Here is a 26,022-nt window from a genome sequence, read left to right as displayed (position 1 = left end):
TTGTGATTGCAGTATGTCTTTTGGTTGAACAGAGAGGCAACTTTATCATTCCTCTTTACCTTGAGTGTGTTTCTCCTTTCTCCATGGCAAAAAATAATGAGCAAAAGATGTGCATGGAGTCTTGATTGGATACCAGTTTTTGAGTTTCATTATTGATCAGCTGATGGGAGTGTGGTCAGTTCATAAATATAAGTGGGAGAACTTCATAAGAACAAAAACTTTTCTGAGGGTTTAGGCAGTGAAAGTACTGAGAATTATTTGTTTTTATTCCACTGGGTGAAAAGGTTAATAAGTCCTTGGGAGGGAGATTTGGCTTAAAGGGATTTGATTTATGCTGTTTCTAGCTCACAAACTAAAAATCCAAATTAGTATAAAAGCTTGATTGTTTTGTTTTTATGGCAGGGAGAGAATATTTGTAGACATGGAAAAACACAGAAGCAGAATAGGACCATGATTATTTTTTTTCTTCCTTCCTACTTTTTCATTCAAAGTAAATGTCCCATCATTTAAGAATGCATTGAATACATGGTTTATTCTTCATGAATTATTACCCCCCGTGGATAGGGCTCGCAACTTGGGAGTCCTCCTAGATTCACGGCTCACCTTGGAAGATCACATGGTGGCTGTGACTAGGGGGGCTTTCGCCCAGGTTCGCCTGGTGCGCCAGTTGCGGCCCTATCTAAGCCGGGATGATTTATGCACGGTCACTCACGCGCTCGTGACCTCTCGTCTAGACTACTGCAACGCTCTCTACATGGGGCTTCCCTTGAGGACCACCCGGAGGCTCCAACTGGTACAGAATGCAGCCGCGAGAGTTGTGTTGGGAGTCTCCCGATACTCCCATGTCACACCTCTGCTCCGTGAGCTGCATTGGTTACCAGTTGTCTTCCGGGTGAGATTCAAGGTGCTAGTAATGGTGTTTAAAGCCCTTCATGGCAGGGGTCCGGAGTACCTTAGGGAACACCTGCTGCCGGCGTCTACTTCCCTCCGCCCTGTGCGTTCCCACAGAGAGGGCCTCCTCAGGGTGCCACCGGTCAGAGAATGTCGACTGGTGGCCCCCAGGGGGAGATCCTTCTCTGTGGGCGCCCCGGAGCTATGGAACCAGTTACCGGTTGAGCTCCGGACGGCGCCCGATCTTCGCTCCTTTCGCCGCGATCTGAAAACATACTTGTTTGAGCAAGCCGGCCTGGCCTGAGGGGGGATTGGTGGGGTTTTTTTACTATTTTTATTGGTTGTTTTTTTATTATGTATTACTGTATTTTTAATTGGGCATGTATTTAATTATCTTTTATCTTTTGTAAATCTCTGTGTTTTATTCTTGCCCTGTACACCGCCCTGAGTCCTTCGGGAGAAGGGCGGTATAGAAATATTAATAAATTAAATTAAATTAAATGACAGTATCTAAGGTTGCTTTTTTAGGAGAAAGAGTGACAGAACCTGGGGGTGGAGTCAAAAGAGAAATCAGGCTACCATCTCTATATAGCCACAAACAGACTTAGTCTAACCCCTTTTGAATTCTGTTGGCCTTATCTAATGCCAAGATAGTCCTAACTGTTAGTTGAGTAGATTCCTGTGCATAGGCATAAACAGTAATAAATCAGTTTATTTGGAACGTCACATGTGGTCCTGATCTTTCACGTCTGATAGGTTTGGAAGCACTGGTAGTGCAACTAAGTAACAGGGATCTTTTAGGATACATGGATGGTGAATTAAGTGATGCTAAGACATAAGGATAATATGACCCATTCCCTAATCGACTACATAGCCCTATCTATTTGTCGCAGCTCAGAAGATACTTGGTTCAACCAAGAGCTTATATTAACAAGGTAACTCTATTTTTTTTGGAAGCTTCATTCATTTCTGGAATCAGTATCTCATTAAGCATTTGTAGAAGTGTATGGTACTTTATCTTTTAGGGGGCATTGATTGTGGTGACTTGAGGATAACGGGTTTTTTCAATGTTTTGGTTTGGCTATATTTCAGATAATATAGTAATTGCCATGCTTATCTACGAAAAGATTTAAGTGTTGAGCCAACCACGTGGCCATTCATGACAATCTCTTTTTTTGCCCTGTAAATTCAATCCAACAATAAGTGAGAGAAAACCTCCTATGTGGATATATTCTAAGCCAAATAGGTCAAGGAATTCAAAAGGGTTTTGTTTTTGAATTCTTGTTAATATATATTTTTCCAGCTGAACTATAACGTTTATTTTTCAAATGGAAAAATCATGAATGAAGAAATGTTCAGTCAGAAATTTCAAAGCTTTAATGATTCATTGTAAGTTGAAGGCTAAATGTAATGAATGGGTTTCACAAATCAGAGTAATGTTTAATTATAGTCTGTTGAGAAAGCTTCATTTAGGAATAGTGCCAAGGTACAAATCTTGGTTAGAAAAACACAATTGCTGGATTTATCAATTATGCTAAATCCAAATCAAGCCATTTTCTGGCTTTATGTAATGTATTAATTCAGTTGTTGCTTTCTATTGCTCAGTGATCAATAGTCACTTCCATCACCAAATCTCATATGTAAAAAGTTTTAAGTTCAATCTCCAGCAATTCTCAATGAAAAAGAATTCATGGGTTAATTTAGGAATAATTTTTCTGCAGAAGAAGGATATTCAGCAGTTAAAATCAATCAAGATTCTTAAATTTTGTTCTGCTGCCTGCCTTAACATCCTAATTTGGGCAAATTTGTGTAATTTGCCCAATGAATATAAGTTATAATTTTTGTTGCAGTTTGGGAAGAATTACATCATTCTTCATAATATATGTTTAATTTGCGTATCAAAATAATAACAGAAGCTTGAAATCTTATAAAATAAAATATTGTCATTGGAAAAAAACAAACTAAAATAATATGTTTTGAAGGGTAAACTTGCTTAATTTTGTGTCTTTATTAAAATATTACTTTTGAGACAGCCACATGTCAGATTTATTTTGGGTCAATGTTTGCTGTTTGCAAAAACAGGATTGTTCTTTGTAATAAGATGTAGTGGATGGAATTCTTTACCCACAATGCCACTGCATCCTCTCAGGGACAACTGCATAAAACCCTGGGACGCAGCCTGACGGGTAGCGCTGCCACCAGACACTTTATCTCAAGGAAGTCCTTCTATGCCCAGTTTACTTAGGAGGGACCAATGATAGTTCTGCTTTTTCCTTAATCACCAGTCAAGCAGGAGAGTGTGATCTAAAAACTGAGAATGAACATTGCTGATTGATTAAGAATTCATAGAATTATAGGGCTGGAAGGGGCCCTGGAGGTCTTCTAGTTAAGTCTTTCTTGTTCATATAAAAATTAAAGAACTAGAAGAGAGTTAAAAGATAATGGTTTCCTTGGTCCAGTTGTATCCAACTCTAAAGTAAAGGTAAAGGTTCCCCTGCACATGCATGCTAGTCGTTTCCGACTCTAGGGGCCGGTGCTCATCTCCGTTTCAAAGCCGAAGAGCCAGCGCTTGTCCGAGGATGTCTCTGTGGTCATGTGGCTGGCATGACTAGACGCCAAAGGCACACGGAACGCTGTTACCTTCCCACCGTAGTGGTCCCTATTGGGGCGGTAATCATCTCTATTTCTTAACAGAGGGAGCCAGCATTGTCCAAACTCATTTCCATGGTCATGTGGCCAGCATGGCTGTATGCCGAGGCACATGGAACACTATTACCTTCCCACTGAAGTGGCACTATTTATTCGCGTTTGCATGCTTTTGAACTGCTAGAAAGGGAAAAGAAAGAATTGAAGAATAAATTCTGAAGAGACTACATTTAACCTGTCATTCCCGGAAAACACCTCTTCTCCCCCCCCCAACAAAACAATTCAGATCATAATCCATAGAGTAAAATTCTAATCTTCATCAAGTTTCATTTATATGTCACTTGCTGTATAATTCTCAGATCTTCTATCTGAATTTCTATGGTTGTAGTATCAGTTCTTACTTGGCTTCAGAAATATTGAGGAGAGCTCTAAGAGGTGAGAAGCGATGGAGAGTTGCCTCCCTACTTTTTAAAAAGAGTCTTCTGAATCTTCCCACTCTTGATTGGTTCCTCAGTATTTGATTTCCTTAGCGGGTTTGGATGTCCTTACCCTTACTGATGGATTACAATTTTTTAAACTCTTCCACTCCCCAAAACTGTTCCAATGGGACTCAGTATCATCTATATAGCAGCAACTCTAGAAATCTATTTGAATTTCAACTAGCTCAGGCACAGAAGGAACAAATTATTACACCCCCCCCGTAGATAGGGCTCGCAACTTGGGTGTCCTCCTAGATTCACAGCTCTCCTTGGATGATCATATAGGAGCTGTGACTAGGGGGGCCTTCGCCCAGGTTCGCCTGGTGCGTCAGTTGCGGCCCTATCTAGATCGGGATGCCTTGCGCACAGTCACTCATGCACTCGTGACCTCCCGTTTGGATTACTGCAATGCTCTCTACATGGGGCTGCCCTTGAGAACTACTCGGAGGCTCCAGCTGGTGCAGAATGCAGCCGCGCGAGTGGTGGTGGGGGCTTCCCGATACTCCCATGTAACACCTCTACTCTGTGAGCTGAATTGGCTTCCGGTTGCCCTCCGGGTAAGATTCAAGGTGCTGATTACGACCTATAAAGCCCTAAATGGCATGGGTCCGGGTTACCTATGGGAGCATCTGCTGCCAGCATCAACTTCCCTTCGTCCAGTGCGCTCCCACAGAGAGGGCCTCCTTAGGGTGCCGTCGGTCAAGGAGTGTCGACTGGTGGCCCCCAGGGGGAGGGCGTTCTCTGTGGGCGCGCCAGACCTTTGGAACCGTTTACCGGTGGAGCTCCGGACGGCTCCCGATCTTCGCTCCTTCCGACGTGACCTAAAAACATATTTATTTGAACAAGCCGGCCTGGTCTGATGGGTTTAGGGGTATTTTAACGCTTTGTATTAATTTATTGAATTGGGCCGTTGTATTTAATATTTTTTTTAATTTTTATATACTGTATTTTATTGTATTGCCCTGTACACCACCCTGAGTCCTTTGGGAGAAGGGCGGTATAAAAATTAAATAAAATAAATAAAATAAATAAATAAATTCCAACTGTGATCCAGCCATAAGACTTACAGCATAACAATTAGAGCTGCATGAGAACAAAACTAGGAGTTTGCTTCGGTGAGCTGTTCAGGCAGTGGTAGCATGCATATTGACATGTGCACACACACCCCATTTGTGAACCCTCTCTTCCATTTGCCTCTGATTCTTGTGGGGTTACTACCCAGAGTTTGGGAACTTCTTGAGTAAATCCATGCTGAACTGGATTGTTTTATACAGGATGTGCAGGTGAATTCCATTTCACTCCACTCTGTAACTTTATTCGGGAATCTTTTATTCACTAGTGCGCCATCATCTGGGCTGAGAAATGTTGATTCTAGTCATTAATGTCCTAAAAAGATGAGGAGAGTTTGCAGGACAGATGGCTTAAATATCTTTTGTTCTGTTGAGAGCCCATCGTGTTTATTGCTACTAACATAGGCATCTCATGAGATAAAATCCACAGTGACAGAAATAAATAAATTGATGAAACATGCATCGCAGAGTTATGATGCAAACCCTGGCCTTCTGTTTCTGCATTTGAACCTTCAGTACAAGTGTACCAGTCACGCATGTCATCATTTGCCCCCCAGGGACGCCTATGGCTGCTGAGTTCTTTCGTTGGATTCTGTACTGAAAATACATTTGTGTTTCCATTTTAAATATTTTCTTCTTGTAAATCACTCAGAGCATGCAATTTCTGCTTGTTGCATAAACTCCAAACCCAGGATACTTGCCATTTTTCCCTTCTCCTGTCTGGGCATAATTAAAGAGAGTGGTAAGGATGGCTGAAAAGATCATTGGCAGTTCCCTCCCTTCCATCCAGGACATGGCACATAAGTGTTGCTTGAGCAGGGTCCGCAAGATTGTCCGGGGCACTACACATTCTCTTCACGACCTGTTTTCCTTGTTACCTTCTGGGAAAAGGCTTCGTGGTATCCGAAGCAGAACATCCAGATTCAGTCAAAGTTTTGGTCCATACAGTATTAACCTTGTGAACTCTAAAGCTTCCTCCTTCCGTTATATATTCAAGATAGACAGTGAATAATATTTATATGTTCCTTACATGTAAGGGTGTAGGTCTATACATATGTTGTATATAGTATGTTTTAAATGTGTTGCATAGGTGTACACTTTGAGAGGAAGCAACTAAATTTCATTTTTAATGTGTGCCATTGTGCCCACAGGAAAAAATAACAATAAAAGATCTGTCTATCTATGTATCTATGTATCTATGTATCTATGTATCTATGTATCTATGTATCTGTCTGTCTGTCTGTCTGTCTGTCTGTCTGTCTGTCTGTCTGTCTGTCTGTCTGTCTGTCTGTCTATCTATCTATCTATCTATCTATCTATCTATCTATCTATCTATCTATCTATCTATCTATCTATCTATCTATCTATCTATCTATCTATCTAAAGGTGTGTTTACACCTTAGCATTGACTCCTAGGACCTAAAGCAATGGTGGAGCCCTATTGCCGTATAATGTTTCTGCCACATTTTGCATGATGTCGGTATGTCTGAATAAATATGTGTGTTTGTGTTTGAATAAATATGCTTGTTTGCATACGTGTGTGTGTGTGTGTGTATGTAGGTATGCATGCTACAAAACAAGCACAATCTTCAGCAGCTTGCTACGGTAAGTACAAATTACCAGGTGGGCAAAACTTTAATTCAGGGGTCTCCAACTCTTCAGCATATTGGCCCTTTCATGAAGTTTTAGACCTCCAAACATTTATTATATGAAAATAATTTAATAAACACTACTTGAACTAATACTACTATGAATAAGAACAGCATCGAATCCTTGGATAGTCCCATTGACCCTTGGGGTTTAATGCTGACCACTTTGGAAAGCCCTGCTCTACCCATTTGGGAAGAATTTTCTCAGAATTTTTGCCTCTCTCATTTTTCTTTTCACATTCTTTTCCTCCCCCCTTTCCCCCCCCCCACATTTCTCACATTCTCTGTCAAGCAAGAGGCTGCAGGGAAAGAACAGATGATTCCTACTGGTGTTCTGAATTGATTTTTGCAGAGACCTTTTGAAGTTAGCCAGAGGTCAGAAGCTCAGGAGGAGCCCGGTAGCACCTTTTTTCCAACTAACAAGTTCCAACTTACATCTTTGAATAAAATTTGAGAGCCAGAAACGGTGGTTTCAGATTGCGGAATTTTGCTACCACAGACTAACTTAGCTGTCTTCCTAGAAAAAGCTGTATGGGATGGTAAGGCTGCAGGCAGCTATCCCTCTACTACATCAGATCTGATCTGATCCGATCAAATCAGTCTTTATTAAGGTCAAAGACCAGCATCATTGCTGTATAAAAAACACTGGTTCCTTTAACATTGTTCCTAATTGTCCTATATGATTTCTTATTGGTGCAAACAGAATTGCTACTTGCAAGTAAGAGAACACTCCTAAGATGCTGGGGAGAAAAGCCCAGGATTTCAAAAGTGTCAGATGTGGACAAGAGAGGAGAAATTTTTGCAAAGAGAGGGATGGCGTTTTATTAGTAGCTCCTCAATATGCCAGCAGGAAACGCTGCTAAAGATTGCATGCCAGTTTTGGGGCAGAAACTGGGCACACATCTGAGTGATGAGCTATTTATCTGCAGGTATTTCCTTCAAATGGATCCAAAGCTTTTGATTCTGTTCTTTTAGAGTTAATAGGAAGTGGGGGGGGGAATGCAGGTAGATTTAAAAAGTGCTTTAGATTGAATTTCTCTCTTTACCCAGACTCATGATCTGTTCCTAGTGCCTGTTTAAAATTATTAGGGCCCATCTTGAGAAGAGATTTCATGTCTTCTTTGGGGTGTAAACTTTATATGGAAGGAATGCAGAAATGGAATAAACTATTAGTGGAACTAGAAATATATACACTAAGATTTAGTATGGTCATTGATTGCATTGCTTTCCATTGATTATAATTGCTGTTGTGGCCTGCTGTGCTAGATATTGGTGTATGGCAAGGAAGGACACTGCACAATGAGGCACAGGATACGCAAGGCACAGGATGAGGCACAGGATATGCAAGAACACTTCAAGATATGGGGTCTCCAGAACATATTGGAGCCTCCTGCACTATCTAGACATATTTTCAGCTGTGGTTTCATTTCTACTTACTACATACTACCTTACCCAATCAGGCATAATTATTAAGAAGTGGGATATATGCCATTCACTGCTCAGACTTAATGCCTGGATAACTGACATTTGTCAATTTCAAGAATGACACACATAACCCTAAAGCTACTCTCTTCTTTTTGTCCTTCTTTACCATTTTTACCCTTTTTTGGCCAAGTTGAAAAAGTAAAGTGATATTGCCTAGTCTTCTGCAACCTTCACAATGGGAGGGGATGACAATTGCAAGAATACTCAGCCAACATTGCTCTTCACATTTTTCAAAGTGGCTGTCCCAAAACATCTGAAGGACATTGGGCTAAGGAAAGTCATCATAGGCTTGCTGAAAGCAGCATTGGTCTGTGACAACCTGGTTGTTTGGCATAGCAATTACTCACACTGAGTGTCTTTTGGTCTTCACCAGGTAGTATACTTCACTGCCACCTTCCCATACCTCATGCTGATTGTTCTGCTGATCAGGGGGGTCTCCTTGCCTGGGGCATCTAAAGGGATCCTCTTCTACCTTTACCCAGACCTCACTCGACTCAGTGATCCTCAGGTAAGTTAAGAAAAAGGAGTGTCTTTTTCTGCTAATGGATCTCTTTTGTAAAACTCTCTTTCTCTCTTTTACCCAACCCAATGTAACCCAATCCAATCAGACCCAACCCAACCCAACCCAATCCTTTTCACTAATTCCAACTTTCATTGCATTTATAGCCAACTGTTCTCTGAAGCAGAAGGCATCTCATTCTCTTTCTCCTACACTCCACTGACAAGGGACAACTTTAATCATAGTTCAGAATCTTAACCATATTGGCTTTTGGTATAAATTAAACTTTTAAAAACATTTTATTTTAACTTCTGCTTTTTAGTGTTCTCCTTCCATCCAGAGTTGTTTCAAAACAAGATGTGCAGCACATAAATTTAATGAATAAATAAATAAATAATAAAATAATAAATAAATCTCCTGTAGAGAGCAGTCAGAGAAGAGCTTTACACTGAGCAATGGAGAGCCAGTCTGGTCTAGTGGTTATGGCATCAGGCTAGAAACCAGGAGACTGTGAGTTCAAGTCCTGCATTAGCCATGAAAGCCAGCTGAGTGATTTTGGGCCAGTCACTCTCTCTCAGCCCAACCCACCTCATAGGGTTCTGGTTGTGAGAAAAATAGGAGAAGGAAGATGTGTTGGATATTCCCTGCCTTGAATTATTTTGGTCTTTTATCAGGTAGTATATTGAGTTATGTGGGACGTGGTAGCTCAATGGGTTAGGACGCTGAGCTTGTCAATCAGATGGTCGGCAGTTTGGCGGGTCGAATCCCGAGTGCCGCGTAACAGAGTGAGCGCCTGTTACTCGTCCCAGCTTCTGCCGACCTAGCAGTTTGAAAGCACGTAAAAATGCAAGTAGAAAAATAGGGACCACTACGGTGGGAAGGTCACAGTGTTCCGTGCGCCTTTGGCGTCTAGTCACGCCAGCCACATGACCACGGAGACGTCCTCGGACAAGTGCTGGCTCTTCGGCTTTGAAACGGAGATGAGCACTGGCCCCTACAGTCGGAAATGACTAGCACGCACGTGCGGGGGAACCTTTACCTTTTACCTTTTATACTGAGTTATTTGTAAAAATAATAAAAGGTGGGGATTTAGATAGATAGATAGATAGATAGATAGATAGATAGATAGATAGATAGATAGATAGATAGATAGATAGATAGATAGATAGATGGATGGATGGATGGATGGATGGATGGATGGATGGATGGATGGATGGATGGATAGATAGATAGATAGATAGATAGATAGATAGATAGATAGATAGATAGATAGATAGATGATAGATAGATAGATAGATAGATAGATAGATGATAGATAGATAGATGATAGATGATAGATGATAGATAGATAGATAGACAGACAGACAGACAGACAGACAGACAGACAGACAGACAGATGTAAAGAAAGTGCTTAGGGGACTTAGGAAGGGATCCTTAGAAGTATGCAAACATTCCTATTTTTCACTTGGGAGCTATCTCTGTGACTGATTCTTACTTCCTGGTTATATCTTTATGCTCATAATTATAAGATGGGAGAAAAATGCTGAGTTCTGCAGCATCTGTAACCTTGCAGCAGCCTGGAACGCTACTCCATGGAAAGTCAGTTAGAGTTAGTATCAAACCTTGCTGTTACAAAGACATTTCTTTCCCTCATCTGTCAATCCCCAGTCTGTTCCCCTTTAACCTTTTGTTTTGCAGCATTTTGGAATCACAGTAATTCTGCTGACTTCCCTGCTTTGCTTTCTGCTTACAGTTTCTTTGCTGAGTCTGTACATTATAATCCCAAAGGGATCTTTCCTCTTTTTTTGCCTTCACTTTGCTATTCTGCTATGGATGGACACCATGTTAACATGCTCATGCTTAGCTTCAAAATTCATTTTCCAAATGAAACCTTATTCTTAGATAGTGATGGTCTAAGAAAGATGAAGAGGATTCCAGAACATGTTTAATGTGGCTTTCCTTTGGGTCAACTCTCCTTCTTTGGGCAGAATGCCTACTCTTGCTTTGAGGGTACTAAAAGGAACACAAATTAATCTATTTATGTTTCCCAAGGATTTTTCCCATAGGATTTTTCCCATAGGTGGCAAAATAACTTGCCCAGCTTTGGGCAGTAAGCACTTCAGTAGAGTGAGGGGACCATTTTTTATCCTATTTCAGGGAGAGAGAAAAAAATCATTGGGGGAAAAAATATTAGTTAAACAAATACAACTGTACAATCCATAATCCCTATTTCCTGTTTTGCCGGTTGGATCCTCTCAGCCAATCTCCATCTCAGTTTGTAGAATTCAGGTGCACTGAATTCAAGTGTTATCCTTGCGATTTTTCTCTGTCTCTCCTCATATAAAGAAAATATTAGCATGTAATGACCGAAAAGACAATTTCACAATGCTTAGAGGCACACCACACATGATAAAGCGAGTGTTTCAAAGGAACAGTGATCAGCTTGTCTTCCTAAAAGTTCTTTGCCCAACTGTGTTTTTAAACTTCTCAGGACAAGTTGCCCCATGTCAAAATCCAGGTTCCTGCTGAGCTGCTGTACCAGCCTTTTGTGCTGAGACGGTGTCTCCAAAGGAGATTAAAAGGATGTGTGCCTGGAAAAAAAAATAGGTCAGCAAAACCCTTCATAACCTTTTAAACTCCTCTCAAGCTAGCCTAAAATCTAGCAAGCGCTTGGCAAAACCATATAGTTATCCCACTGTGTAGCTTTACCTCATTCCTCATCTCAAGGCTTGATGTCAGTCGAAAAAGTACGTTTTAGTTTACCTCTGGACTAGCACTCTTAGATGTGCAAAACCAGGCTGCCAATTTCTAGGCTTGTGCTGATGGGAGATTCACCCCCGTGACCTTAACATTTTGGTGATTTTCTTTTCTCCCATTAAGATTTGCCTTTCAAATGAAGAAGGAAATGAGTGCTGTGGCAGGGGGTCAAAGAGGAGAAGAGACAAAGGGGAGGTGAATCACGCCTCATTATCACACGCATACAGATTTTTGCAATGAAAAAATAAAATTGGTGAAGTTCCTCAACTTCTCCAATATATTTATTATAAGGAGTGCATCCTATCACTTTCCATGTTCTAAGGTGCTTTTTCAAAAGGCAACTGGACTGTTTTTTTCCTTGAGGAGGAAGAAGAAGACATTTTGCTTTTCACCTAAGAAGCTTCCTCAGTTGTGACTGGAAGGTGGGTTGGGGGTGGAAGGATAGGTTTTGATAGGATGGACTGGTGGTGGAATGATTGTATTTCTTTGCAGTCATCTGCAGTCCATGGCATCTGAGTGCATCGACTGCAGATGGGATTCAGTTAGCACTCAGAGAGAGTGCTAATGACCAGATGACTGCAAAGAAATACAATCCTCCCAGTCTGACAGAACCTATCCTTCCATCCCCCCATCATCCAGTCACAACTGAGGAAGCTTCTTGGATGAGAAGCAAAATGTCTTCTTCTTCCTCCTCCTCAAGGAAAAAATAGTCCAGTTGCCTTTTGAAAAAGCACTTTGAGACAACTATGACCTGAATGACTGAGAATCTCCGTATACTTTTTTTTCCATGTCCTACTTCTCCAAAAAGAATCCTGTGAATTATAGTTTGCTAAAAATGTATAGCTGGATCGATCAAGCCCTTTTTCTTTAAACTATTAAAATACCTATTGAAGGTCAGCACAAGTTAGTCAACCCTTCCCTACACAAGGACAGTTCTACATATGATTTGTAAAGAACCCCTTCATCTGGTCTCCTCTGCTTCCTTCTACTTTTTGAAACATCCTAGAACAGAACAGAACAGAACAGAATAGAGCTGGAAGGGACCTTGGAGGTCTTCTAGTCCAGCCCCCTGCTCAAGCAGGAGAACCTATATCATCTCAGACAAGTGACCGTCTAGCCTCTTTTTAAAAATCTCCAGCGATGGAGCACCTACGATTTCTGGGGGCAAGCTATTCCCACTGATTAATTGTCCTCACTGTCAAGAAGTTTCTCCTTAATTCCAGGTTGCTTCTCTCTTTGATCAGTTTCCAACCATTGTTTCTTGTCTTGCCTTCTGGTGCTTTGGAGAATCGAGATGCATTTCATTTCTATAGTGGTATTTGAACATCCTCCCAAACTTTACTGAGTTCTTCTTTGTCCATTTTGATGGTCTGGATCATCTTTGGATGTTTGAATATTTTCCAACTGTTTCTCCAAATGTGTTGAGTTTTGTTTGACCCTCAAGGTTATTAGATTTCTGACGTGTAATTTTCAATGTTTTGAGTATTGAGTGGTTCAAACTGAAGCTGTTTAGTATTTGACAGTACTGAAGGCTGGCTGATAAATAAATATACGATCAGAGTAGCTTCCTGTTGCAGTAGGTATTGTATCTCAGTGAAAAATATCTGGAAGCATGCAAGAATCAATAGTTCCTTAGAAAGTATAGTTGAACTTGAACATGTGACTTTAGACCTTATAACCTGCTGATTACAAGGACAATGGGATTTAGATAAAGAATTAGAGATTCTCTCTTTATCTCCTGAACTTTGCTTATGATATGATATTATAATATCCTCTTAACCTCTGTTTCTTAGCTATGCATACATAGGAATCTCCTCTCAATTATCTTCTGCTAGGATTGCTTTGATTACAATGCAGCTTATGGTGCTGTTTTATTTTAAAAATATTAAATATAGGATTCATTGATATTTTTTATAATATTAATTAAAGTCACTTAGAATTCATGTTTGGAAAAGTAACATAAATTTGATATAAATAAAATCAAATTATTGGATGCATTTAGTATGTAAAATTTTTACTATATTGACAGTACAGTATATTGGAAAGGATTTGATAATTCTGTTGTTTTTTAAAAATGTAATAATTATTAGACATAATAGATGTGCAGCAGAGTCTTCATTAATCTGACACTGTACGATCCCTTCTCCCTGATGATGTTACCTAGTTTGAGTAATGAAGCATCTGCAAGAAAACAACCAAGGCCCCTTCACTTCAACTATTCTCCTTTATTGATGATCTTTTCATCCATCTTCCTTCTTCAGTGGCCTTCCCCAGACCCACACAGAATTATTTCAGGAGTCTTTATCCAACCTCCTTGAAACAGGCAAATCTGCAGCATTGAACATTAACTAGAATCCATTTTGATCTTCTTCTTCTTCTTCTTCTTCTTCTTCTTCTTCTTCTTCTTCTTCTTCTTCTTCTTCTTCTTCTTCTTCTCCTCCTCCTCCTCCTCCTCCTCCTCCTCCTCCTCCTCCTCCTCCATTTATTTTATTACTTCTTCTTCTTCTTCTTCTTCTTCTTCTTCTTCTTCTTCTTCTTCTTCTTCTTCTTCTTCTTCTTCTTCTTCTTCTTCTTCTTCTTCTTCTTCTTCTTCTTCTCCATTTATTTATTTTTCTTCTTCTTCTTCTTCTTCTTCTTCTTCTTCTTCTTCTTCTTCTTCTTCTTCTTCTTCTTCTTCTTCTTCTTCTTCTTCTTCTTCTTCTTCTTCTTCTTCTTCTTCTTCTCCTCCTCCTCCTCCTCCTCCTCCTCCTCCTCCTCCTCCTTTCCCCATTAGCTATGTCTTTCCTGTGAAAAAGATTTGTTTTACCCACTCTTCCAGTCAGTGTTATTAAAAATGAAGAATCCTTCTTGTCCAGGAGCATCCATGACAGAATGGCAGGCAACCTTGAGTCTCTACATACTTTTATAGTACCTTTAAAAGCTGATGGACCCTTATGGATTCTATTCTTTTGTTGTTGTTTTCCTTGCTCATAGGTATGGATGGATGCAGGCACTCAGATCTTCTTCTCATATGCCATTTGCCTGGGGTGCCTAACAGCTTTGGGCAGCTACAATAAGTATCATAACAACTGTTACAGGTAACTGACGTGCCTCTAGCATTTATAGCCCTTGTCCTCTTTGCTTGCTCCTTGTTTCTTAAATTTTCTACAACTCATCTCCATAGCAGAAGCAGGGTTGAAGAATTCCTACTTGCTTTCAATAACCTTTAGGGTATATCAAAAACACACCTCATATCCTCATATTGCTCACTTGAAATGCACTAGTTTAATATGTAATTGTTATCTTCATTTACTTCATTTACTTGGTTAGGGCAGCCCAATCCAGCAAATAATTTTGCATATTTACTTTTAAAAGAATCCAGATAATGTGAACATCAATTAAAGGATTTCTCTTTTTCAGAACTGGCTTGTCATAATTGTTAAATTTAATAGAGAATTGCATCTGGCCAATAAGAATTTTCAAAGTGTGACTGAGTTTCTACAGCCCATTTAATGATTACCGTAATTAAATCCATGTAAATTAGTTACATCCACCTGACCCACTAGAGCAGGGAAACAAGAAATGTTGTGAGTCCCTTCTCCTAAGGAGGTACATCTGGCAGGACCCAGAAGAAGGTGGCTCCCTCCCTTTGGAACATCATCCCTGCAGACTGACCCCAACTTTGACACTCTTTCATATGGTCCTGGAGACATATTCCAAAGATGCTTTTTCAAGAGGCAACTGCTGAACAGTGAATGGACACAGGGCAGAAAACATCCTGCAGAAAGCACAGCTCCACAACACAGTCCTTTTAGCAGTTCCAAGAAGGCTCCACACCCATTTGCACTCCTCAGGTGACCCTGAGGACACAGATAAACCTCCAAGTGGCCTCAACGACTCTCTAAAAGAATGCAAATGACCAGCTGTCTGTAAGGAGTATAAATCTTTCCATTCCCCACCTTCCAGTCAGAGCTGAAGAAGCTTCTTGGACGAGAAGCAAAGTGTCTTCAAGAAAAGCAAGAAAGTCCAGTTGCATCTTCAAAAAACGCACCTTTGGGACAACCATGACCTGGATGACCGAGAATCTTCATAGACATTCCTGAAGACCTGGTTCTACCAGTGGGCCTGAGGAACCCAAAATGGCATGGAGCCCATCTAGTAGCTTGTTTGATTGTGTGTTGTTGCTGTGTGTTTGTGTGTGTGTGTGTGTGTGTGTGTGTGTTACTGTTTCTTATTCTTTTATGTTTGGTTTTTTATTGTTTGTAAGCTGCCCAGAGTCACTGTGAGTGAATCTTCTAAATAAATAAAATTCAATACATAAACGTAGATCTAAATTAGCTTCCTCTTTGCAGATGACTCTTTCATTGTTTTCTGTTTTATGTGGCAACAATATTACCGATGCCTTAAGTACAACCTGGGCATGGAGTGATGACAGAATTTAATCATTTCAAAATAAAACATTTATTATGCAATTATACACTACACTTTTATTATATTTCAATAATTTGCAATCATGGACAATTAATACTCTGCACCACAGCGTGCAAATCTGAATAATTACGATTTAAGATCTTATTCACCACTAATTCTTTAGTCATGCATTAATTGAAAACAATAAGAAGTGTAAAGGAAGATGCAAATTGTCAGCAGTGTCCACAGGGGAGGGCAGAGAGCAAACTCATGCCACCCCCATGCAGACCTGGCCCTTTTCTTATATGCATCATAACACTGCTTGTCTACATGAAAGGGTGAAGGTTACATTGTGACATTGTGATGCTGCTTTTATGAGTTTTATGAAAGCAGCAAAATCCTGCAGATGTCTAAAAATTATATTTGCAAAAGGCTTTGCTGAATGAGGTTGTACTTCTGAGCATTCATCATGGATTCTAATCAATTGGATAAATAATATGGTGCTGTGTTAAATGTCACATTGAATCGTTACTAGTATAAACAAGAGCTTCAGTATTTATTTTTCAGTTGATTAATAATCTTTTAATTAAGGAAATGTCCATAATAAACTGGGTAGCAGGTTTTTAAACAGGCTAATTTTTTCAGCCATAAGTCCCTTGAATCTCTGGGTGACAGGTCCTTCCTTCCTTCCTTCCTTCCTTCCTTCCTTCCTTCCTTCCTTCCTTCCTCCCTCCCTCCCTCCCTCCCTCCCTCCCTCCCCTCCCCTCCCCTTCCCTTCCCTTCCCTTCCCTTCCTTTTCCCTTCTCAGGGAAGACTTCTATCAGGGTGCCTAGAAAATTAATCCTGTATTTTTCCCCAGGATTATTATACTTACATTCAAATTTAAAATCTATGCAACTAGTTTTAACAACCTCAGGACACAGTATGCACATTTTCATACAAACCTTTCATTCTTATCTTGACACCATGATGTTAGATGTCTTTGCAAACTATTGCTCTTTTCTCATGTCATCTCTCACTCTTCTCACCTTCTAGAGATTGTATCGCTCTGTGTTTTTTGAACAGTGGCACAAGCTTTGTGGCTGGCTTTGCCATTTTTTCCATCCTGGGTTTCATGGCAGAAGAACAAGGAGTGCTTATTTCAGAGGTAGCTGAGTCGGGTGAGTAGCTCATGCACATGGGCCCTACCTTGAACACAATGAAAAGTGATTGGTTAGGAATATAATGATCATAATGTCTTCTGCTGGTTATAAGGCTTCAACATATTAGCAATTTTTTCTCCACAGGACCTGGTCTGGCTTTCATTGCTTATCCACGAGCTGTTGTCATGCTGCCTTTCTCCCCATTATGGGCTTGCTTCTTCTTTGTTATGGTGGTTCTCCTGGGATTGGACAGTCAGGTAAAAATGCTACAAATGGGCAGATTCAGTCCTGTACTTAACCCATCCTTCTTATTCTGTTGCCCCTATGTAGTTAAGTTTATTATTCCCATCAACCTTGAGCGTGAAAGTCACATGTTGACTGGCTTGTGGGTAACAGATGTTGCGGTTACATGTAAGAAGAAGGTTGAGAAGGTTGTCCCACGTGCCTGAGACACAAGCCATTTTCTGTCCCTGCCTCCTAGATCAGGGGTCCCCAACCCCCAGTCTGTGGACTGATACTGGGCCATGGCATGCCAGCAACCGGTCTGCACAAATAGGCAAAGCCCCATCCATGGAAAACTTTTTCTCCACGGAACCAGTCCCTGGTGCCCAAAAGGTTGGGGACCTCTGTCCTAGATAATAGATAACTACTTTGCACTCCTTGTTAAAGATGCTTAGCTTACGTAATGTAGGTGCTTAGAAAAGGGATCTACTTTTTCTAAATGATAAATGCTGCTTTTCTAAATGCTAATTTGTACACGTGCCCCCAGTAATACTGAACTGATTAACTTCAAAAGTGATTTGAGATTTTTTTTATACAGATGGGTAGAACAAAGGTAATTAATCTGAATTAATCTGAATTCAGGCAGAAGTTAATTGGCCTGTCTAGAAGGTCTGTTATGCAAATAGAGAGAAGGTCTTCAAGATGGCTCCAGAGTTGTTCAGCAACTGTCCTCAGTGAATGTTTCAGAAATAAGCAGTTGGTAGCTATTTTTAAAAAAAATCAAACTGATTTAAAAGAGTGACCCCTTTTAAATTGACAAAACTGAGTAAAAAGTAAAGGAGATTATTTCAGTATAGAGCCATGAACTAATAACAGGATTGTACTGGCAGCTTAGTGCATATAGACTAGAGCAGTGATGGCGAACCTTTTAGAGACCAAGTGCCCAAATTGCAACCCAATACCAACTTATTTATCACAAAGTGCCAGGGCTGCATCAGCTTTGTGGTGCCCTCAGGGGGGGTGGGCGGGCGTGGCCCACTGGGTGGGCGTGGCTGCAGTGGTCATGGCAGACTGAATGAGCATGGCCGGGGCCAGTCCCTCGCCATCTCCGGGGCATCCCCGGTGAGCCAACAATGTTTGCTCGCTCACTTCCTGCCCTGTCGCTTCCAAACGCCATGTGCTCACTACTCTGGTGAACTCTGCTGGGGCAATGGCAGGTGTGACCACAGAGAGGGCTCTGAGTGCCACCTCTGACACACGTGCCATAGGTTCACCACCACTGGACTAGAGTAGCCTTGATACTTCATAATTGCCTGTGATCAGACAGGACTTCTGGCTTTTTGAAATGTTACAGAAGTTGACAGAAGCTTGAATTTACCAGAGGCAAATTCTCAGTGAAAAAAAGAAATGATTACTGTTTGTCTCCAGCCAATGTCCTTCAGAATTGTGTGTGGTTATGACAGGATTCAGACTGGTATCTTGTGATCTTTCAATAAATTGAAGGATATGCAAGAATGAAAATCTGAGAAGATCTGTGATGGAAAGAACTGAAGGCTGCTTCAATTCTCATTTCCCTAGTTTGTCTGTATGGAAAGCCTGGTCACCGCTATAGTTGACATGTACCCTGAAATCTTCCGGAAAAAGAACCGCAGAGAAACTTTAATTCTTCTCGTCTCCATCCTCTCATACTTTGTGGGTCTGGTCATGATCACAGAGGTAAATCCATTGGGAAAATAATATATAATTGCTAATTCTATTGCCCTTGAGTTAAGCTTGGTTCCTGATTATTGTATAGCGGGGGTTTGTTACCTATTTTAAATGGATGATTAAGAAAAGAGTTCTTTAATGAAGAAGTCAGAGGGAATTTGTTGCCATTTTTATCATTTCTGAAAATAGTAAATCAGAATTGTGATCTGAAGGCACATTCTTTTTAATAAGTATACAGTCATTTCTAAAATTCTGTTTTCCTTTTGTCATTAGGGGGCACTGAGTGTAGATTAATGAGAAAAAATGAATTTCAACAACTGTAGAATCAGGCTGCAGCATAACGTGAAGGGGGTCTGAATATTTTCTGAATGCATTGTTTACTTGAGGCAATATTACATAAGATGTGCCACAATGAACTAATTTTCTGCTTACTTTTATGGTGGAAAAACTCATTTACAAACACACCAAGAAATGGACAGAATCCAAGAATTCTTTCATCAAAACAAGCAAGATGCAGCGTTTTTTTGCTGTTGAGTATGAAGAACATCACCAAGTTCTTACGTAAAGAGATTGAAGAAGAGCACACATTTGAACAAAGAATTATTTTACAACTGTTAAGTAGTACAGATGGGATACATAAAAAATTGGGGCTCCTTGTGTCCAAAAAGAGAATACTTTGTCATGTGAATGTTATTTTGCCTATGAGAAGTACGAATGTCAGTTGCGCTGACTGTTATTCTAACAGTTTGACTCTGCATCACATTTTGAATGGGGACAGTTGTAAACATGCCCATTATCAATATCCTGAGAATATTGTAATTTATGGAGATATATTATTTGTGAATCAAAGGCCTTTCATTGATGTAACAAAGGTTACAACTCTAGAAGGATATATGTCATGACTCATGAGGAAATAGCTGTGGTGTGTATACAGAGACAATGAGTTAACAATTAAAGCTAACTGTGGGTTGATACATTGACTTTTCCATTAAAAGCTAATTGTGGCTTAATTGTTTACAATGAATGACTAAAAGAAGATGATAAAAAGTGCTTCATATGAGACAATCATTATTTCATAGTATCAACAATGAGCAAAGGGATCCACACTGTAGCCAATGAGATCTATTGATAAAATTTGATTCAAGAAAATTATGTATAGTATCCCTATCTATACTACTTAACAGTTGTAAAATAACTGGGTGCTCTTCTTCAATCTCTTTATTCTACATAAGAACTTGGTGGTGTTCTTCATCCTTAACAGAAAAAGAATCCAAGCAAAAAGCTACACTAATAGGTGCTTTAATTATTCTTTGCCAACAACAGAAGGGCCAAAGGGCTGTAGCTGTTCTGTTCTTGCCCAATAACTGGCAATTACAGGCAGAAAACAAGCTGGCTAGGCTGGCTGGCTTTTTTGCTAGCAAACACTGAACAAGATGTGCTTTCACAGTGTCTGAGCATGTGCAGTGAAGTCATTACACAAATTCCACCCTACAGCAATATAGGCACAGGATGTAGACAAATAAAGAAGAGGCATATACAGTGATGTCACTGAGGAATGGGGATTGCCATCAATTGACTTGCTTTGCTGTGGGTTGAATGTGATACGGATGGGACGGTATATGATCGAAATTAAGTGTAGACGAGAATAAATGGTAACTTTAATGAATGACACAGCATCAAGCAGGGAGTGAGACCATCTCTTGAATGCTTAATGCATTTATGAATAAATGCAAAAGGAATGCTGGCGGTGATAGAAGAGGTGAATGGATTGGAGACATGAATGTAGCTGTTCATTCGTATGCAGATGATCCAGTGCTATTGGCTGAGCACCCGAATGTTTTGTAATGAATGTTAGACTGTTGATACAATGCAAAGAGTGGATCTGAAAATTAATGTATCAAAGTCCAAGGTCATTATGTTTGACAGAAAAAATGGAGTGAATGATCACAAATTATACATAAATGGTAAAAACCTGGAACAAGGAGAGGGGTTTGTGTTCCTTGCGTGGAATGTTTACTAAATGGATTGAAAGAAGAATGTACAAACATTAGCAGAAAACGAGTAGGTCGTATGCGTTGTGAGGAATGAATGAATGTTTGTTACAAAAAAAAAGAAGAAGCAAAAACGGCTGTTTATATTTTTACCAACTGTTGTGTGCAAGTGAGAGACGGGCATGTGTCAAGAAAAAAATATATATGTGAAATGCTGTTACAGTGGATTATAGGACATGAATTTCTATGGAGAAACAAGAAGAGATAGTTACAAAAAAAATCAATGGGTGCTGAATAGATATGAACTGAGTGCAAAAGTGAGAGACCAGTGTGAAAGAAGCATGTTGAAAAGAAGGAATGTGGATCAATTTAAAAAAAAATACAAGGATATAAAAAAGACTTTACAGATCAAGAGGAGGGGATGACCAAGTAAGCTGGTGATTGCATGCAGCTGATAATACCGTGTCTTTAAAAAGAAAGAGGTCAGAAATTTAAAGAACAAAAGACACTAGGAAAGGAGCTATTGGAATGATGGGAACAAGGATGACCTGCAAGGGTAAAAAGTATGGAGTGGTATGGTGAATGTTGGTATCAGGCAAATTTAAATTACATTTCATTTCCTATACTTATTTCATGCCTTAATTTATGAGATAGTAAAATAGATAGACAAAGGCAAACCATTCAATATCACAGTAGTCCAAGTCTATGCCCCAACCACCGGTGCTGAAGAGGAAGAAATTGACCGGTTCTATGAAGCCCTACAGCACCTTATAGAACTAACACCCAAAAATGATGTTCTTATCATCATGGGGGATTGGAATGCTAAAGTAGGAAGCCAAAAGATAACTGGAATAACAGGCAAGTTTGGCCTTGGAGTACAAAATGAAGCAGGGCACAGGCTGATAGAATTTTGTCAAGAGAATACGATGGTCATAGCAAACACTCTTTTCCAACAACCCAAGAGACGGCTTTACACATGGACATCACCAGACGGTCAACACAGAAATCAGATTGACTATATGCTCTGCAGCCAAATATGGAGAAGCTCTGTTCTGTACCAGCCTGCTACCGGCCTTGCAGAAAGGCAACCCCTGTACAAACGGTAGAGACTGGAAAACAACTGAGGCTGGAAGGCGTCTGCCAAGTTTAATTCACAAGCAAAACAACAGAACAAGAAACGAGATACCGGAACTTTGATCCTCAAACGGAGCGGTTGCTTTCAGCAACCAGCCCTTCCCCAAACACTCCTTTTATTAGAGTTCAGGGCGTGGCCTCCCTGTGCCTCCTTCCGAGGAGTCCCACAGCCTTTCTCTGCTTGTTCCTGCTTGACTGCCTCCTGCGTCGGGCGTCCTTGAACAGGGCCAGCTGTGGGTCATCATCATCCGCACTGTCGGGCTCGCGCAGCTGAGAAGAGGGCCCTGGCTGGGGGCTCTGCGAAGCCTCCAAGCCATCATCAGCAAGTTCGTCTTCAACACCCTCCTCCTCCCCCTCGTCTGAGTCATCCGAGACATCCGAGCCGGCTGCCGGACCCACAGGCTGGCCCTGAATCACAACACTATCCCGCATCGCAGGGCCCTTCCCCCGGGTCTGCCGATCCGGATGCGGTCGGGATGGGAATTGTTCGTGAAAAGCAGTCACCAACGCAGGGGCATGAACGGCGGTCGCGTCTTCCCAGGTGAAGTCCTCCGGTCCGTATCCTTTCCACTCGATCAGGTACTGGAAACGACCTTTCAGCCAACGGGAATCCCTGATGCTGGCGACCTCGTACTCGGGGGTGCTGCCTCCATCATGAGGTCCTGATGGGGGAGGTTCCACTTGGCAGAGTGGACAAGCCGGTTGCTCGGGGACCAACAGGGACCGATGGAAGACTGGGTGCACGCGCAGGGAACGTGGCAGAGTTAAACGATAGGCGACCGGATTGATGACAGCCTCGACTGGGAACGGTCCTAGGTAACGGTGATCCAACTTCCTCGCCGGCCGTGTGGATGGTAGGTTCCTGGTGGACAGCCAGACCCGATCCCCCACCGATAGTGGAGGCGTATCCCGTCTCGACCGATCGGCAAACCTCTTGTAATCGGCCTTGGCCTTCTCCAGCTGCCGTCGCACCAATCGTTGGATCGCCTGTAACTCTGCCATGAAGTCGTTCGCTGCCGGCTCCGGTGAGTCCACGGGAGAAAGGGGGAAAAACCGGGGGTGATAACCCACATTGGCCAAGAACGGTGTCATCTGCGTGGAGGTGTGCTGCGAGTTGTTAAAGGCAAACTCGGCTATGGCCAGATAGTCCACCCAATTGTCCTGCTGCAGGTTGACGTAGCAGCGCAGATACTGTTCCAGGATACCGATGACCTTCTCAGCACCCCCGTCAGTTTGAGGATGATGCGCGGACGAGAGGCAAACCTTGATGTCCAATGCACGCATCAACTCCTGCCAGAAGCGGGCTGTAAACTGGGCCCCCCTATCGGAGACGACTCTATCGGGGAGGCCGTGCAGCCGAAACACCTGTTGGATGAACATGCGACTAGTGGCGCGAGCTGACGGTAAGCCGCGACAGGGGATGAAGTGCGCCATCTTGGTCAGCATGTCCACCACCACAAACACTGTCGTGAAGCCGGAGGATGGGGGTAAATCCGTCAGAAAGTCCATGGACACAGCCCCCCAGGGTCTCTTGGGTGTTGGCAAAGGCTGCAGTAATCCAGGCGGGGCCCCTGTCGCTGACTTGGCCTGCCTGCATGGGATGCAGGAGGTGACATAAGACTGGACGTCGTGTCGGACTCGGGGCCACCAGAAGGTACGGGAGACCAGGTTCAGAGTCTTGAACAGGCCAAAATGCCCCGCTGCCGGGTTATCATGACACTGGCTGAGGACGAGTCCCCTGAGTGGCCCTCCCGGAACATAGAGCCGGTCACGATAATACAAGAGTCCATCCATGACCGTCCAAGGCGAGTCTGGCCCCACCTCCTCCTTCCGCTGAGCCACCCACGCCTCCTGCTGCTGCGCCTCCCGGATCCGAGCCCGTATATCAACCGGCTCCCGCACCGCAGCAAAAGACTCGACGGGGATCACTGTCCTGGGCAGAAGCTTGTCTTCCACTCGGGTATATTCGGGCTTCCTGGACAGAGCATCTGCTCTCTGATTGTGCCCGCTTGGTATGTACCGAACCCGGAAGTCAAACCTCGCAAAGAAAAGGGACCACCGGATCTGGCGTTGGTTCAAATTCCGAGCGGTCTGCAGGCTTTCCAGATTCTTATGGTCCGTCCGGACCTCGATTTGATGCCGCGCCCCCTCCAGATGATGCCTCCAAGCCTCGAACGCCGCCTTGATGGCCAGCAGCTCCTTCTCCCAGATGGTATAGTTGCGCTCCGAGGGGTTCAATTTCCGAGAGTGATACGCGCAAGGGAAAAGGGTACCGCTGGGCGTCGTTGCCTGGAGTAACACGACCCCAATGGCAATGTCGGAGGCATCCGCCTCCACGACAAACGGCCGTTGCGGGTCAGGATGCTTCAAGATGGGCTCCTTCATGAAGGCTTCCTTCAAAGCCTGGAACGCCTGTTGTTCTGGTGCGTTCCACTGGAACCGAGTCTTCTTCTGCAGGAGCCGGGTGAGGGGGGCTGTCAAGGCAGCAAAGCCAGGGATGAATGTTCGATAGTAGTTGGCAAATCCAAGAAGTCGCTGAACATCCTTCACGCGACGCGGGGGTTGCCAACTCTGCAACGACTCAACTTTACTCGGCTCCATGGCGATGCCCTCAGGAGAAATGCGGTGACCCAGGAAATCGATGGTCACCTGGTAGAACTGGCACTTCTCCATCTTGGCAAACAGCCGATGTTCTCGGAGGCGCTGCAGGACCTGACGGAGATGCTGATGATGCACTTCACGCGACGGGGAGTAGATCAGGATGTCGTCCAGGTAGATCACGACAAACTGGTCCAACAAATCCCGAAAGATGTCGTTCATAAAATGCTGAAACACAGCGGGGGCGTTGGTCAGGCCAAACGGCATCACCGTGTACTCAAAATGTCCATAGCGAGTACCAAACGCCGTCTTCCACTCATCACCCGGCCGAACCCTGACGAGGTTGTAAGCTCCACGCAGGTCCAGTTTCGTGAAGATCTTAGCCTCCCGGAGTCGGTCCAAGAGCTCGGGGATGAGGGGCAGCGGGTAACGGTTGCGCACCGTGATGGCGTTGAGTTTCCGGTAGTCACAGCAAAGCCGTAACTCGCCCGACTTCTTTTTGACGAAGAGCACGGGTGCAGACACTGGCGAGGACGAGGGCCGGATGAAACCGCGAGCCAAATTCTTTTCCAGGAAGTCCCGCAATGCAGCCAACTCGGGCTCCGACATGGAGTACAAACGCCCCACTGGGAGAGGCGCATCAGGGACTAAATCAATGGAACAGTCATAGGGCCTGTGCGGGGGTAATTGATCCGCCTCTGACTCGCTGAACACATCAGCAAAGTCGGACAGTTCGGGAGGCAAGGAAACCCCTGGGGAACCCTCCACCTGGCCGGCACAGATATGGCGGGAGTGGTCCACGCACTGCAAGCTTGGGAAGGTGACCAAGTTCTGAGACCAATAGATCTGTGGATCATGCGCCCGGAGCCACGCCAGTCCCAAGACCACGGGGAAGTGCAGATCCGAAGTGATGTAGAACTGGATGGCCTCCACATGGGAACTGATGGCCATACACACTGGTTGCGTGGCGGCCGTAATAGGCCCGGACAGGAGCACTCGACCATCGATAGTCTCCACTAACATGGGCGGATCCACCGGACACTGGGGAACAGCCCATTTGGCCACAAAGGCTGAGTCCATAAAGTTTGTGGTAGCCCCAGAGTCAATTAAGGCATGGACTGGAATCCCCTCTGGCTTGCCAGGAAGGATCAGATGTGCCTCCAAAATCAAATGCCGTGGAGGTTCACAGGCACCATCGGAACGGCGTCGCTCAGTGTGGTTGTTGTGGGACGCCCGATCTCTCACACCGTCTAGATCGGGCTCGGGGCGTTTCCCGACAGCAAAGTAGGGGACTTTCTCGGGGCAGGCTTGGTCACTGATGCCCGCTGACGCTTCTTTGGGCAAGAAGCAGCCAAATGTCCAG

General features: G+C 42.9%; 1 protein-coding gene across 1 annotated transcript in view; it reads left to right on the top strand.

The window, feature by feature from the left end:
* The window catches only part of LOC308670029 (sodium- and chloride-dependent GABA transporter 2-like), a 96,582-nt gene that overhangs the window by 51,014 nt on the left and 19,546 nt on the right, over positions 1–26,022 (top strand). Inside the window, exons 7-11 of the mRNA XM_081331161.1 lie at positions 8,594–8,728; positions 14,450–14,553; positions 16,901–17,025; positions 17,152–17,264; positions 18,808–18,945. Coding sequence (XP_081187287.1) covers positions 8,594–8,728; positions 14,450–14,553; positions 16,901–17,025; positions 17,152–17,264; positions 18,808–18,945 — 615 coding nt within the window. The remainder of the gene's footprint in view (positions 1–8,593; positions 8,729–14,449; positions 14,554–16,900; positions 17,026–17,151; positions 17,265–18,807; positions 18,946–26,022) is intronic.

Source organism: Vipera berus (assembly GCF_964194415.1).
Source record: "Vipera berus genome assembly, chromosome: 6".
NCBI lineage: Eukaryota > Metazoa > Chordata > Lepidosauria > Squamata > Viperidae > Vipera > Vipera berus.
Note: the sequence above shows the minus strand (reverse complement) of the source record. Positions and strands in the feature narration are given on the sequence as shown.